This window comes from Takifugu flavidus, chromosome 1 (assembly GCF_003711565.1).
Source record: "Takifugu flavidus isolate HTHZ2018 chromosome 1, ASM371156v2, whole genome shotgun sequence".
In the NCBI taxonomy this organism is placed as follows: domain Eukaryota; kingdom Metazoa; phylum Chordata; class Actinopteri; order Tetraodontiformes; family Tetraodontidae; genus Takifugu; species Takifugu flavidus.
Window position 1 is genome coordinate 24,295,743 of NC_079520.1, and position 14,051 is coordinate 24,309,793.

At 45.6% G+C, this 14,051-nt stretch overlaps 2 protein-coding genes across 2 annotated transcripts; one reads left to right on the forward strand and one right to left on the reverse strand.

Annotated features, from left to right (window-relative positions):
• Positions 1-83: 83 nt before the first annotated feature.
• On the reverse strand, positions 84-6,767 carry qrfprb (pyroglutamylated RFamide peptide receptor b). Its single transcript, XM_057025834.1, has 6 exons — positions 5,792-6,767; positions 3,091-3,249; positions 2,905-2,966; positions 2,353-2,588; positions 1,115-1,212; positions 84-1,026 (listed from the first exon to the last, which is right to left on the reverse strand). Exons 1-6 carry the CDS (start codon positions 6,156-6,158, stop codon positions 629-631), a joined length of 1,320 nt encoding a protein of 439 aa, XP_056881814.1. The 5' UTR covers positions 6,159-6,767; the 3' UTR covers positions 84-628.
• A 2,428-nt stretch (positions 6,768-9,195) lies between these two features.
• Positions 9,196-13,880, forward strand: tbata (thymus, brain and testes associated). The gene is made up of 9 exons (XM_057025877.1): positions 9,196-9,372; positions 9,535-9,730; positions 10,344-10,514; positions 10,633-10,721; positions 11,349-11,498; positions 11,716-11,797; positions 12,148-12,295; positions 12,392-12,423; positions 13,709-13,880. Exons 2-9 carry the CDS (start codon positions 9,535-9,537, stop codon positions 13,792-13,794), a joined length of 954 nt encoding a protein of 317 aa, XP_056881857.1. The 5' UTR covers positions 9,196-9,372; the 3' UTR covers positions 13,795-13,880.
• Positions 13,881-14,051: the final 171 nt, after the last annotated feature.

Genomic DNA, 14,051 nt, shown 5'->3' on the forward strand with positions numbered 1-14,051 from the left:
TCCCTAAATGTCCCACTTGACATCACTTGTCCAAGCAAAGCAGCTTTGTTCTCCCACCAGTGAGTAAAGATTTCAATCCAAAGTGTGTTAAAAATACGTTTTATTCAACTTAAACGACAAAGATGACAAATGAGCGAGGAAATAATTAAGGCGTGTGCGCGTCAGAAACCACAGAGCTCCGGCCTCACAAATTGCCTATTTAACACTTTGTTTGCTTATGAATAGTAAAAAATAAAATCTAGATACATCCAGCAGCTGCATTTTAGGGGAATGATTTTATGCTGTGAGCTTATTACATATTCTCTGTGCAACCAAGCTCCTCACACACAAACGCTCCCTCCCGCAGGGAGAAATGACGCATGCAAGTGACAAATACATCATTTGAAATGCAAACACATCATTTGTACTGACAATTAAATCCAGTTAAATCGTCTGTGGGATCCCAACGCGGGAGGCCGAGGGGTCGTCTGCTCTGCTGAAGCGCATTGCGAGACCCGGACCCATGAATTTCCTCCCTCCTTTCCTTCCAGAAAAGAAGCTGCGGGCGGAAAACTCAGTCGCTGCTCAGCGTTTTCTGTCGCACAAGCAGCTGTCGACAACTAGGACGGCGGCGATGCTCCTCGGCTTCTCATTTGACTTGAGAGGAGGTGTTGGCAGGCAGTTCCGTCTGGATGGTGGAAATTTTCTCTCCGGTGGCTCCCAGCGAGCTGCGTCCGTGCGAGGAGCAGGCCGGGCCTTCCTCCGCGGAGCTCTGATTCTGGCTTTGGCCTTCGTCCGCCTCCACGAAGGCCTCTCGGCTCTGGGGTTTGATGAACTGCACGCTGACTTTCGGCGCCACTGCGGCGGCCGCCTGCTGGTTGGGTTTCCGGATGCAGTGGGAGAGGGTGGAGACGCAGCTCTTCTTGAAGTTCTCGTTCATGAAGGCGTACACGATGGGGTTGTTGAAGCTGTTGAAGAAGCCGATGGCCTGGACGACGGCGATGATGGTGTTGATCGTGACGCCGTCGTATTTGTTCTCCAGATCATCTGGAACGGGAGAGAACACAGCACAGCCTTGAAGAACACCTGGGGCTTTCATCGAAGCCATCACCGGCGGTTCCCGCAGGCTGCTTACAGTACTCGAAGAGCATGTGGACCGTGTGGAATGGTGCCCAGCAGATGGTGAACAGCAGGACGATGGTGACCATCATTTTAACAGCTCTCTTCTTTTTCCTGTCGGGAACAAATGAGCAACAAATGAGCAAAGCCAGATGTAATTAAATATACATGCATACAAATATTTAGGTCCTTATTAATTTATTTCAACACTTATTTAATAATCCATCATACGTTTCTTCACATATGTATTTCCATTTATGTCTTTTATTTGCTAATTAGTGGTGGTGTCAATCTGAAGCAGGATTGATTGGGAAGGTTGCCCTTAGCAACAGGCCCTAATCAAGGTGCTGGCTACATTTCATTTATTTGTTATCAGCCTTTGCTCCTCAGGATCATTAGCAAATAACTTTAGGACCCAAAGACTGTCTCTTCCTTTCATTGGACAGAATATTGGTTAGATATTTGCCTGGGTTACTTTTTTATTATACTTTGGTCCTCTATGTAGTCGGGACAAGGGGCCGTCAATATTTAATACTGTAGGAGCCTCAAATAATGTTTTGGGTCAAACTCCTGTAATGGACTGGTACCCTGTACCTCCTAGGATTAGGGCTACCCTAACCGTCCTTTTATCAGGTGATTATCAGCCCCCCCCCCCCCCCTCCCCCTCCAGTGGACCACCGTAAGTGGCAATTAACATCAAAATGATGGAGGGGAGGATGGATGTCATTTGCAGGGATCGTGGCCTTCTTCGCACTCCTCAGCACAGATCAATCACCTCTGTGAGGTGAAAATAATCACATCAAATCTTGAGTGGATGGAGACCCTGGTGTTCCTGAGCAGCTGCCGAGCGGAGCCATTTGATGTGCCCAATTTCACAAAGTCGCGCCTGGAAAAACAGCAGGGGAGCTACAGCGGGCGGGAATACGTTTTTAGGCCGCACCCGTTTGAGAATCCTATTTATTACATTGCAGAGATGGTTCAGGAAGAAAATCCCATAGCACTCATGCATATCAAGGGAAATAGGATTTAATATAGGAAGAAAAATACGACCGCAACAATAAAGTAAAGATGCACTATAAGAGACAATGAAACGAGGTCCTTTTTATTTGATCAGACTCAGGCTTGTCCAACCTCTCCACCCGAATTTGAAATTGCGCTTGAGAACGCTTCAGTTTGTTGACTGCTGGGAGTAAAAATGTTATCCTCTAAGCCACCTTGAGGGATGGAGCTGCCAGACAATATTGCGAGGTCTACCTGGAGATCTTGCTGATCTCTCTGTGGTTCATGGTGCTGAGGACCGAGGAATCGCCCACCCTCTTGCGGATCCACAGCTCGATGCCGATGCGGGTGTAGAGGAAGAGCATGGCGGTGAGGGGCAGCAGGAAAAGGGCCACCATGATGAAGGTGGAGTAGGCCTGCCGGTCAGACAGAGAGCGCCATCTCTCCTGACAGCAGATGTGGTAGCGGTCGTACAGGAAGTCGTATTTCACCTGAGGGAGAGCGAGAGCTGTCGTCACCGTCGCACGTCCAGTCGTTACACAACAAAGATCACATGCATGTAGAAACCAAGCTAAGGGGGGTTAAACTGGGATTTAACACAACAAGCACGTGGAAGTTCTGCAACACAACTGATTCACAGTAACTGCACTGATTCCCCCCCCCCCACACACACACACACCTCCCAGTAAGAACTTCATCAAAATTCAACACTTTTCTTTCTCCAGGTCCTTTTGCAATAAAGACTTTGTGGCGCACTCACAGCTACGAAAATGTGAGGACAAAGCGGCGGGCCGTTGTGACGCCTACCTCCAACTGTTGCACAAACAGCATCGGCGAGCCGACCAGCACGGAGGCGATCCACACCAGCCCTGCGGGACGCAGGAGACGGACAGTGTCAGGTCCAGAGGCCGTGTGAAGGGACTGAAGTGTCCTTTTTCACACCAGATTTGCACTTTGGGATGGTAAAACTGTTTTAACGTATATATAGGGTACCTAGCATCTTGTATGCTCTTTTGGGCGAGTACTGCCTCCTCATTTTCAGCGGGAACACGATGCCTTGGTATCTCTCGATGGCGATGCAGGTCATCGTGAGGATACCCGTCACGATGGCGGTGGTCTGCACAAAGGGAACTGTCTTGCAAACCACAACCCCTGCAGGACACAAACAGGGGGGACGGATGAATGACAGCTGGAACCTGAAAAGCCACAGAATTTTCCGTCAAAGGTTCGGTCGGGCCCCTTTGTTCACTCGAGGGTTTGACGAGGTGACTATTTGAGCAGCAACAATTCGATTTTGCAAACATCCAGCAGAAAAAACCCTTATTTTTTCCCCTTCAGCAATCACCTTTTAAGAGCCTAAAATAAAGCCAAACTAAAGAAAACTAAAAATTGTCCGGGTTACCCTTTGACCCTGGAGTTTCTGGTCACCACCCACTCATGTTGTGACAGCGTTTAAAAGATGGAGCTGGCGAGAACGTGCGTGAGGGAATATTCGAGCAAAATGCTTCGAGTTGGTCCTCTATGGCTAAGTTACTGCATGCTAAGGAGCATTATTTCAGTGTACGCAAGGGTTTGAGACTCTCATTTACTGTCTTCACAAGAGACAACGTGGGCGATGCAGATCCACAACGTGTGTCGCAGTTGCAGCGCATCAACATGATCTTGTGGATTACGTGCCTCAGTTATCTTATATAAACCGGTCTGCGGACCCTTGCATTGTTTATGCTGGGATAAACGATGATGAAGCCTGTTGCAGTACACAAATGGATGGTCATTATCCTGGACGTTCACATGACAAACATCTTCTTGACCGTCTAGAAGGAAAGTGCTCTTTTCTCTGTGCCAATCATCTGTGAAAGCCTCCTTTTTATGTAGGACGCTATAGGTTGTGTAACTGCAGGAGCGATCACCCATAATGCACTGCGCTTCTTTCTTCTCTTCCTCATGCTGTGCACATTTATATTTCATCCGCGCATTCATCAGCACTGATACCGCCAAGCTTTATCGGGATTTCTGAGCGTGTTTGGTGGCTTGTCTCTATGTGTTGACCCGTGATGAGCTGGCGAGGTGGCGTACCCCCACCTTTCTGCTAAAGTCAGCATAGGTCCCCCCCCCCGTGGTGAGATCTAGATGATGGATGGGTGATGTTTAAGTAAGAATAACACAACAGGAAATGAAAGGCCACCACCCAATGACATTATAGGACCCTCAGAGGGAGGTGTTGCTACTCGGATCTACAGTCCAATGTTCTGCTCTCTGCAGGGGTGGGGGCTAAGATCACTGGTTTGACTAGGGGACCACTAAAGTTCCTGCCATCCTTCATGATCCCTCACATCTCCATTTCTCTGACAGCTCCCTTCCTCCCCTGGGAAACAGCTGCTGGTTATACTCTTTCCATATAGAAATGCCATAAAGTCTATAAATAATAACATATGACCCGTTTTAACTACGTGGGTCTAATTTCTTGTCAACTTTCTTGGAAATTATCTGTTTTTCTCTGTTTGACCTCTGGAGGACATAAAATTGAAGTGAAGCGACAGAAGAGAGGCTGCCCACATCATCCAAAAATGAATGTCTTGCATCATTTTTTTGGGATAATCAAACTGGTTTTAATAAATTAGGTGAGTATGAAGCCTTAAAATATGATAAATCCTGAAGTTAACCAACTTGGTTCTGCTGTTAGAGGTTCATAAGGCCGTAGGGAACTTGATATATGGCCACAATATCCAGAATATTTGTCATCGGCTAGCTCCAAATGGCCACATTATATAAGTGAAATAAATTTCTAGAGGTCTTTTTTATTGTCTGGGGGCATGAGCTGCCCTAAATGTGGATTTATGAGTCACATTATGCTTTTAAATAGCCATAATGTTTACACTGTGTCTGTAATCATAATTTTCTCATTATGCTTTTGGAAGGAACAATTAATTCCATTTACAGTAAAAATGTACAATCGCAAGGGTTATTTTATTGTTCCTTTATAAAAAAATAAAATAAACATGTATTTGTATAGGTTTAGGCTCGTTCTAAGGGTATTCACGTCACTTTTTACTTATTCAATTACATCTTAATAAAATACTGCTAAGATGATTATTATGGTCTAACATTACTAATTTGCTAACGTCAAATTGCAATTGTCTCCTACCAGTGCCATCTACTGGTCATGTTGAAGTATTGCGGCCAGACGCGCAAATAATCAGTACTTATTATATTATTTACTACAGACCAAGATTTTTTTGGTGTCCATTTATCATTTACACTTTTGTTTGTTCAAAAGCGCTTTTAAAAAGTCACAAAAATGTATATATTTATAGAGAAAAATGCATATTTCCTTTTTTACATTCAGCTAATTATATTTTTCTTTTCAAAGTTAATTAATTTTGTATCTTTCTGGTTTGCGGGCATAAATGAACCACAATAGTCTCACGATGTCTCTTTAAAAAAAAAAAAAAAAAAACCCAAAAAAACAAAAACAAAAACCAAACCGCAGTTGTTTAAAGGTGGAGACTTTTATCATCAATGGTTATTCACAAGGCTTGCAGAAATACTTTCAGAAAGTTTTTCTTTTTTCTTTAAAAAAAAAAAGAAATTTAAGATGGGGCGCGACCGTAGTCCAAAACAGCGCTGCGGATTCTTATTACAATTTATCTGCTATTTGCGTCACTTTTTGCGACAAAACAGACTTCAAACTCACCCCCGAACCATTCAGAAGAGATGTTCTGCAGCAGGGTGAAAGGAATGCAGAAAAAAGTGATGAGCAGGTCGCTGACAGCCAGGGAGCAGATAAAAATGTCGGTGGCCGTTTGGATCGCCCTTTTCTTCAGGATGATGTAAATAACCAAAGTGTTTCCGGCCAGAGCCATGACGAAGATCAGCATGTACATGATGATGAAGACGGTCTTGGCGCTATAGGGCAGCTCGGGGACGTAGACGAGCGGCTGGATGTTGTAAGTGTTGATGAACTCCTGGCGGCTCAGGTTATAGTACCGGAGCATCTCCTGCAGCTCTTCAGGAGTTATCTTGCTGGGCTCCTGGTCCGGCTCCGTCGACGGTGCTGCCATCCTGGGGCTGGCTGGAGTCCGAAAGTCGCGTCGGAGTCTCTGTCAAGTCTCCTCTGAACCACATGTGCGTGTGGCTGGTGCGCCGCTTGCTACACACAGCTGCGCCCGCTGCAGATGCGCTCTCTCTCTCCCTTTGCGTGTGCGTGTGCATGGATGGGATGGCATTAACGTTCACACAAAAGCCGCTGTTGTGCTTATGTTGTTTCCAGCATTTATATCCAATATTCACACCTTCTATTTGCAGCTCATCCTCGTGTTGTTGAAACTCACCCAAACCTTCCCTACTAGGACCCTACCGTGACCTCTGGGTCATCGAGGTCCTAAGTGTAGAAAGTGAGTCAGCTCACAGCCGCTCTTAAGTCTTGTCATGAAGTATAAAATGAAAGTCTAAAGGCTCAGCTACATCACTCAACCGGCCTGCGAAGACTCAAAGATGCGGCCGACCCCAACACCCACGCGTGAAAACTCATTTCTTGCCAACAATGTAAAATTTGCTCAAATCCAAAGCGGCTAATTGGAAGAGCGGAGCAGGTTCCTCGAAGTGATGGCACTACTATGGCAACACCATCTCAGCGATCTAAATCCTGAGCTGCACACGCCGTGTGTTGAGCCCTCGCCCACCTGTAGCGGTCATAAAGTCGCAGAGGAGCATATTTGTTTCATGACAGCTATTAACCAGTCCAACTGTCACACAACAAAAGCACAACACGCTTACTTTATACACTGCAAATTCAGCCCAGCGGGGGGTCTTTGTGCCCACCCGCGTGGCTGCATTTCAGCCAGGACAAGGCATACGAACAAGCTGCAGAGCAGTTGGAGGCTAATTGAAAAAAAAGGTTTTTGAGGGGATTAGCAGCCGTATAAAGTGCTTCGCAGTGAATGGAGGAAAACATGGCGAAAAATAGGCACCAATGTCATCACAAAGAGCTGTCAGCAGGCTAATCTGTTGAGGTTTTTGCAGATTTCAAAGAGGCCGCTTATATATTATGTCTTGCCTGGAAAACAGTTTACTCCCAGGAAGGAAGTTGATCTCTTTTAATGAGAAGGGGTGGGGGGAAGTTCCTTATTAACCAAAAACTGAAACCAAAAGCCAAAGTGACAAGTCAGCCTCTTCGACACGAGCATCGCAAATGCTGTTGCATCGCCAATATAACAGTGTGGTGAAGTCTGAAGGGAAGGTGGTCGCAGGAGGTTCGTGCTGAATGCAAAGATCACAGTATAAATATGAAAGCTGCAGGTGGCTGAAGAGTCAACCGGGGCCCGAGGCTGAATAGTTGCAGTGGGGCTCTCCCAGGACCCACCATGCTGCTGAGCTAGCTAATACTAAAGATGACATGAAGTCTCGTGACGCTAAAGTTCAACTAACAGCATTCAGTTATCATCCACATCTTCCCGTGCTGACCACTGTTTTTTTTTTGCACAGTTTAAGCCTGTACACGAGCACATACGGAAGCGTTCTGGTGACATTAGATTTTTTTTTAAAAACACTGGGCGATGATTCATCTTCAGTAGCAGGATGGTGGCCTATTTGGAGCTGTGAGTTTTAAAGTTATGTGTTTATGCAGATTCCTGCATCTGTCCCATCCACCAAACGTCTCCAAGGGCTGTATAAGACAGGCCAGTGTGAGGTGTGGGTCGCTGCTTGTGGATCTGGCTTTCACCCAAATTATTTTGCAGGAAAATCCATCCACGGAGCCACAATACAGATTCCATTTGGCTTTAAGTAACCGTAAGAATTGACAAGCCAGAAATAGTTAGCTCCTACAGCAAAGTGCCGCCTGTGGTTTCGCCCTTGCAGCTGTTGATGGATGAAATCTGTGACTTCCTGCATAATCCTTGCCTTTAAGCCAAGCTATTTTCAGCAGCTGGATTTTAATACTTGACTCCACCGCAAGTGACCAAAGAATGCCATTACAAATGATTCCTAACTTAAAATACAATAAAACAATTCAACCTCATCCTTGTTAACAATCAGCAGTCTCTGCATGGAAATGGCTGCACGAAATGTCTCACAATATTTTTTTAAATCCAATGACACTGGAGGTGCATGCAAATGCGAAGGAAGAACAAAACCCACGCAAGGGTTTTTGAATGATTTCACAGGCTAACACACAGTAATTCGTTTGAACCACATAAATCTCAGGGAAAGACTGGCACCCGGTGTGTCAGGTTCTGGGCCGTACATGCCAGCGGTACTAAAAGGGACGCCTGTGCAAGCCGTCCAATCACGAGAAGGGACTGACTTGAATGTTTCATCTCCTAACAGCGTCGCTAAAGCTGTGCTACATTATAAATGCAGCAGCGACGTTTCCTATGCTCTCCAGAAGGTTTAAAGGATGCCTCCTTTTCATCTGTTTTTCCCCCCTCCCCTCAGGCAGGAGACTACGGTCCATTCAGACCAAAACCTCCCGCTACATGAACAGCTTCTTCCCCTCTGCCATCAGGCTGCTGAACACCAAGTGACTTATCACTTAAGCACCATGTACAGCAGCCAGTCGGACTCACGAACATTACATTACTCCTGCATGGACCTGCACTATTTCTTACTATTTATATATATACTGTATATATGTCTTATTTTATTTATCTTATTCTAGTGTTGTCTTCTTTATGTTGAATGTCGCAGCGTCACACCAAGACAAATTCCTGTAATATTGTGTATTACATGAACAATGGCAATAAACCTGATTCTGATTCTGATTCTGATCTCACAAGCAACAGAATCTGTCGGGATGCTTCCCGAAGGCGCTCCTCCCTATAGGTTCCTCCTTCAATGTACCCAGCAACCATCTAGCAAGCATGTTAGTATGTTTGATGGGTTTTTAACCATTATTCTGGTTCTTTGATGTCAAAAAAACAGATATACAATATAGATTATGCATTAAATACATGGCCACATTGTTCCAAACCTGTCCCGTTGGAGAGGTTAAAAAAATACATTCTGTTGGCAACAAGGTATTTTTATATATTCACGCTTGAGGTACCCTCACAAATTGATCTATATGTTTGTTTCTGTCAGAGTTTATTGTCTTGAAACAAGACTTCTCCGACCTCTCGGGTACATGCTGAATGAAAATCCCATTAAAATAAAGGCCATTGAGAATGCCACTCAGACATTGTGCGCAGATGCCATTGTTTCTTGTTTAGTCCAGGTTTCTTGGCAACAAGGGCAACACTCATCAGTACAGTTTGCACTCGAGGGCTGTTTTCAGAGGTAAAGTATTCAGCTTCTCTTTTTATTACTGATAAACTCTGATCACGCGCTGCTAAGCGAGGTTGTGGTCTTTAACGCTAGTTTCCGTCTGTTTTTGTCAGAAAAAGGGTGACTATTAACGTTTAAGAGAGGCCGGCGTCGGTGTTGCTCCTCTTGTTTCAGATGTCCTTCCCAGACAGGTCAGCAGCCTCCCGGGTGACGACGGATGAGAGGGGTGGCGGCAAAAGTAACCAGCTGCAGTTCACCCCCGAACTGAGCAACAGGCAGTCCTCGAGCAGCGCGCGCTTCGGCGCCCTGAGCCATCACTCCTTCTTCTCCCGCCACAACCCTCATCCACACAGAGTGAGACACATTCAAGGTAATCAGCCTGGGTTGACAAGTAAATATGCTTTTGTTCCCCCTTCTGTTGCAGTAATTAATGCCATTCACAATTACCCTAAGATGTCAGCATGCGCTTTGTACCTTGTACCCCCGCCATATCTTGATGGCTGTATCCAGGATACAAAGGCGGGAATAAATAGGTTTGCTTAAAATGACTGCAGTACACAAAACAGGATCTATTCTGCGACGCTCGTCGTGACGGTGCTCAACATGAATAAACACCAGGATGTTGCTTTGGTATGCTAGCAGGCTAATTAGACATGGATTTATCAAATACAACAGGAAACTTGAACATCTGTGCCACCATGTGCTTTCAAATAAGACAAATGTTGAATGTTGTGTTCAATAAATTGGCGGTGATTGAGCGATTCCGAGCCCATTAACATCCACCCTCTAGTTCAGTGACAGAAATACCCTTTTAAGCCATTTGCAGATGTCTGCAATAGCTGCAGGTGCATTTCCTAAATGCGATGCGGGTGTCGTATATTTTCAAATGAAGGTGGGAATTTAATTTCCTCGGAGCTCCAGTGTCTTTCATAAGATGGACCATGCTTGTGTGTGTGGTGTGGTTTATTTTTCCCTGCCCACAGGACTCAATGGCAGGCTCATTTGCATGGTTAGAGATGACTGGAATGTCACCACATCATTATTCCCTCATCCGCTTCTTAAGAGCCACATCCTCAGGGAAACAACTCGTCAACCCTTCAGCTTCCCCCTCGCGCCGACTCTCTGTGGACTCGGTAATAATAAAAGCCAAACAAGTACGTTCCTGAGAAAGTCCATTTCCTTCCTGGTGATTTTTTCTGACAGCACTGCCTTTAAATCATTTGAGCGTACGGCGTAAATAAGTCATGTCTGCCCTTTTTCTTCATATCACAGCGGCATTTTCCGAAGCCTGGAGAGATGCGTTGAAGGAGCTTGCTGCAAAAGTCCATTTGTCTGCTCAGGAGCAAAAGGATAAAAAAGAGGTGGGAAAGAGGTTTTGAAAGGCAGAGTCGCACACACCTGCAGCCATCAGAAATAACTCTCCTACTCAGTGAGAGGAGAGAGAGGAGAGGAGAGGAGAGGAGAGAGAGGAGAGGAGAGGAGAGGAGAGGAGAGAGAGGAGGAGGAGAGGAGAGGAGAGGAGAGAGGAGAGAGGAGAGAGGAGAGGAGAGAGAGAGAGGAGGAGAGGAGAGGAGGGGAGAGGAGGAGAGAGGAGGAGAGAGAGAGGAGAGAGGGAGAGAGGAGAGGAGAGGAGTTCTCAGGAGCTCTTCCCGCCTCTTTCTTTCCTGGATTCCAGAGTCCAGAATGTGTGTGGAGGGGAACCCACCTAAACAGTACAACCTCCTGCACTAGCTCAGGGTCCTTCCCCACCACCCAGAGGACACTGGATGTCCCCATGGCCAGAGTCACCGTGTGGGGATAGGGTCATCGGGGGCCACCTCTCACAACCACCACCTAAATCACACGGCATCGGCCCCTTCCAGAGCCTCGTATGGGTGGTGTGAAGCCCAGGGTGCTCGGCTGTGAGACCCAAACCCGGGTCTGGATCTTGTGAGGTTCCATTTTAAAATGAAAAATAACAGAGAAATTATTTGTGTTTTGTATTTCAGGACCAGCCAGAGGGACTATTTGGCTGCCGGAAGACTCAGTATTCAGCCCAAACTGGGAGGCTCATCCCTCCATCCTCCAAGTCTTCCCAGCGTGTATCCCGTTCCCAGCAGCACATTTACCCTCAACCCTTGCATGACCAAGAGCTCATGGTGAGATTTGAACTGTTTCTCCATCAAACATTCGATTCTGCCCAAGGAGGTTTCGCAGCAGATCAAACAGAGCTTCCCAGTAACGTTTCGGAAAATGAGAACCACTTCTGCCCAAGGCCATTCCGCATCTGTCAAAAAATAGCCTCCAGAAACGCATGCTACCTGGCACCAAATCTCACAGACGGCCAAATAAGAATCAGCATTCTTTCTTCTTCAGGTTTTGGAGCTGCTGTGTCAGATCCTGCAAACCGATTCTCTGACCACAGTTCAACAGTGGCTCCTGCTCGCAGGCCAAAGAGGTAACGTTCCCCCTGGGGGGCCTCATGTGATGGCCCAGCGACACGTCCTGCCTGTGTCCCAGTGACAGGGCGTCAGGCTCTGGTGTTGCCAAACAGAATTTGTGACAGTTGACAAAAGAAAATCCATTTCGGTTTCATTTAGGCTCATATTTACCCAGCGTTTTTCTTTTTATTACTTCTAGATTTTCAGAGCACTGTCGAGGACACTAACTCTAACTGAATATATGCTTACTTGGGTGCCTCAATCTCAATTTTCTCACTATTCAATTATTAAGTGAAAGTATCATTTCCTTATTCCGGTGTTTGTCATGGTTCCTCTATGCCGCCACGGTGCCCCCCACCCTGACCAGAGAAAGACCAGGTAATGGGGATGGTGAGGGAAGCCCTGGCAGGTGTCGGCCAGCATCAACAGATTCAGGCGTACCATCCCAGCCTATCGGCACCAGCGCTCTGTGGCTCATCGCTCACCCAGCCGTGGAGAAAACCACCTCAAACGAGGTTCGGATTTGAAAGGATTTAAATCTTCTTCCTAGTTTGATGTTATATAAGTCTGGTGAATATTCACAGGGTTTTTGTTTATCTTCCCGCCTTCAGAGTAAACCGCAGTCTCAGTGATGTCAAGCCAGGTAACACATGCAATGTTGCGAATCCTCATCTTGTCTGACAGCATTTTCTCTTAATTGCTTTTTTCCCTCCTTGCTGGAACACTTGAATTCAGCACTCAGAGCCGATCGCTCCATGCATTAAAGCGCTCTTTACCTTCGGGGATGGCGTACAGTTTATATCTGTCCTGTCTCATTCCCCTCCGTGTCCTTTCTGCACGACAGGAGCTCCTTCAGGCCATTAGGATTCCTCCTCACCACTTTTTTCGTTTTCTCTGTGTTTGTTGATGGTTTCCATGGTTTCTTTTTAAAAGTCAGAGTCAAGTTAAGTTCTCTTGTCAAGTCCTCTTTACATGGCCATAAACATCTGATAGAGACTAAGCAGATAATTGTAACAATAAGGTCTGGTGCCTTTTTCACAATTCAGAAATGTGCGAATTAAAAGAAAGAGCCTGAATTACACGCTTCCGTTAATTTATCTGAGTCCTTTAGGAGTATGAGCCCAACATCTTATTATTTTAACATCTGGTCTTGTCTTGTTGAACATGGCGCACTTGAGATCTTAGTGTTTGGATGTTGAAATTTGTCTCCCTTAACTCCAGAAGTGCCTCCATGTCAACTTTGTCTTCTGCTCATGTTTTGACGAGGTCTCTTCTTCTTCTTTTTAAAAAAAAATCATGTGCGGAGATATAAAGAGACAAAAGAAATCACATTTAATGGTTTTGGACCTCCAGGCATCAGAATGATGGATAAAAATCAGGGAGTGTTACTGATTGATTAGATCTTGATGGCCATGTAAACAGGCTGCACCGGCTTCTCTCTGAGTGCCTGCTCGCTCCTCGTTGCCTCGTCAACTCATTTTGTTACCTCAGTGTCTCTCATCTGTCTAATCCTCCTCCCTGTGTGTTTAGCCCCTCTTTCCTTAGCTCCTACGCAGGACTGTCTCATTTGGAACTCTCTCGTCTAGGGTTTCTTTGTGTTTAAACATCTTTTTCATGTGATTTCGTGAGATAAAAACTTGCATATCAAAGAAATCCATTTGAAAAAGACAAGGAAGGAGATAGCAAGGAAGATCATTTTATGGTGAATTGCTTAGTGCTGTCAGCGTGTGTGTGGCCACAGTGTGTTCAGCATTCCACATGAAGGCATTCACGTTACTGAAGGCAAAATTCGAGAGCCTGGTTGTATTTGCATGTCAAGCAGTCAGCGGTTGGTTTTGGCAATGTGCCTCCACAAGCGAAGCTATTAAAAAAAAGCTGAAATGAATTTACTGGCTTTATGTGAACCTCATTTAAGAATTATTTTGCAGAGAGGATTGGAGATGCCGAAGTCCTTCAAATTCCAGCAAAATCTGAGAACTGTCCTCCAGATCAAGAGCACCCAGACACTGTATGAGTGTCTACAGTCTGCTGCATTGATTCTCTTATTAATTGGAAAACATATTGCAAAGTTAGATTGTATTTCTGTTTTTATTTTTAGTAAACTGTCCATGCTGCACATATGAGTGCAGGGGTATTGATATGATGTTCATCGCTCAGGTTCAGCCTCTAAACTCTTAGAACGTCTAAGAAATGTGAGGCAAGAGACCATGACTTTACTGTACCCCACCACCAGAGGGGGATATAGATGTTTTGGGGGAGCTCTCATACTGT

Excerpts from the sequence above, each read along its gene's own strand:
- qrfprb (XM_057025834.1), bottom strand. The coding sequence starts at position 6,158 with ATGGCAGCACCGTCGACGGAGCCGGACCAGGAGCCCAGCAAGATAACT. Across the intron at positions 3,250-5,791 it reads CTCTTCTGAATGGTTCGGGG|GGGTTGTGGTTTGCAAGACA; the intron begins GTGAGTTTGAAG and ends TGTGTCCTGCAG. Across the intron at positions 2,589-2,904 it reads TGTTTGTGCAACAGTTGGAG|GTGAAATACGACTTCCTGTA; the intron begins GTAGGCGTCACA and ends GCTCTCCCTCAG.
- tbata (XM_057025877.1), top strand. The coding sequence starts at position 9,535 with ATGTCCTTCCCAGACAGGTCAGCAGCCTCCCGGGTGACGACGGATGAG. Across the intron at positions 10,515-10,632 it reads TAATAATAAAAGCCAAACAA|CGGCATTTTCCGAAGCCTGG; the intron begins GTACGTTCCTGA and ends TTCATATCACAG. Across the intron at positions 11,798-12,147 it reads CCTGCTCGCAGGCCAAAGAG|AGAAAGACCAGGTAATGGGG; the intron begins GTAACGTTCCCC and ends CACCCTGACCAG.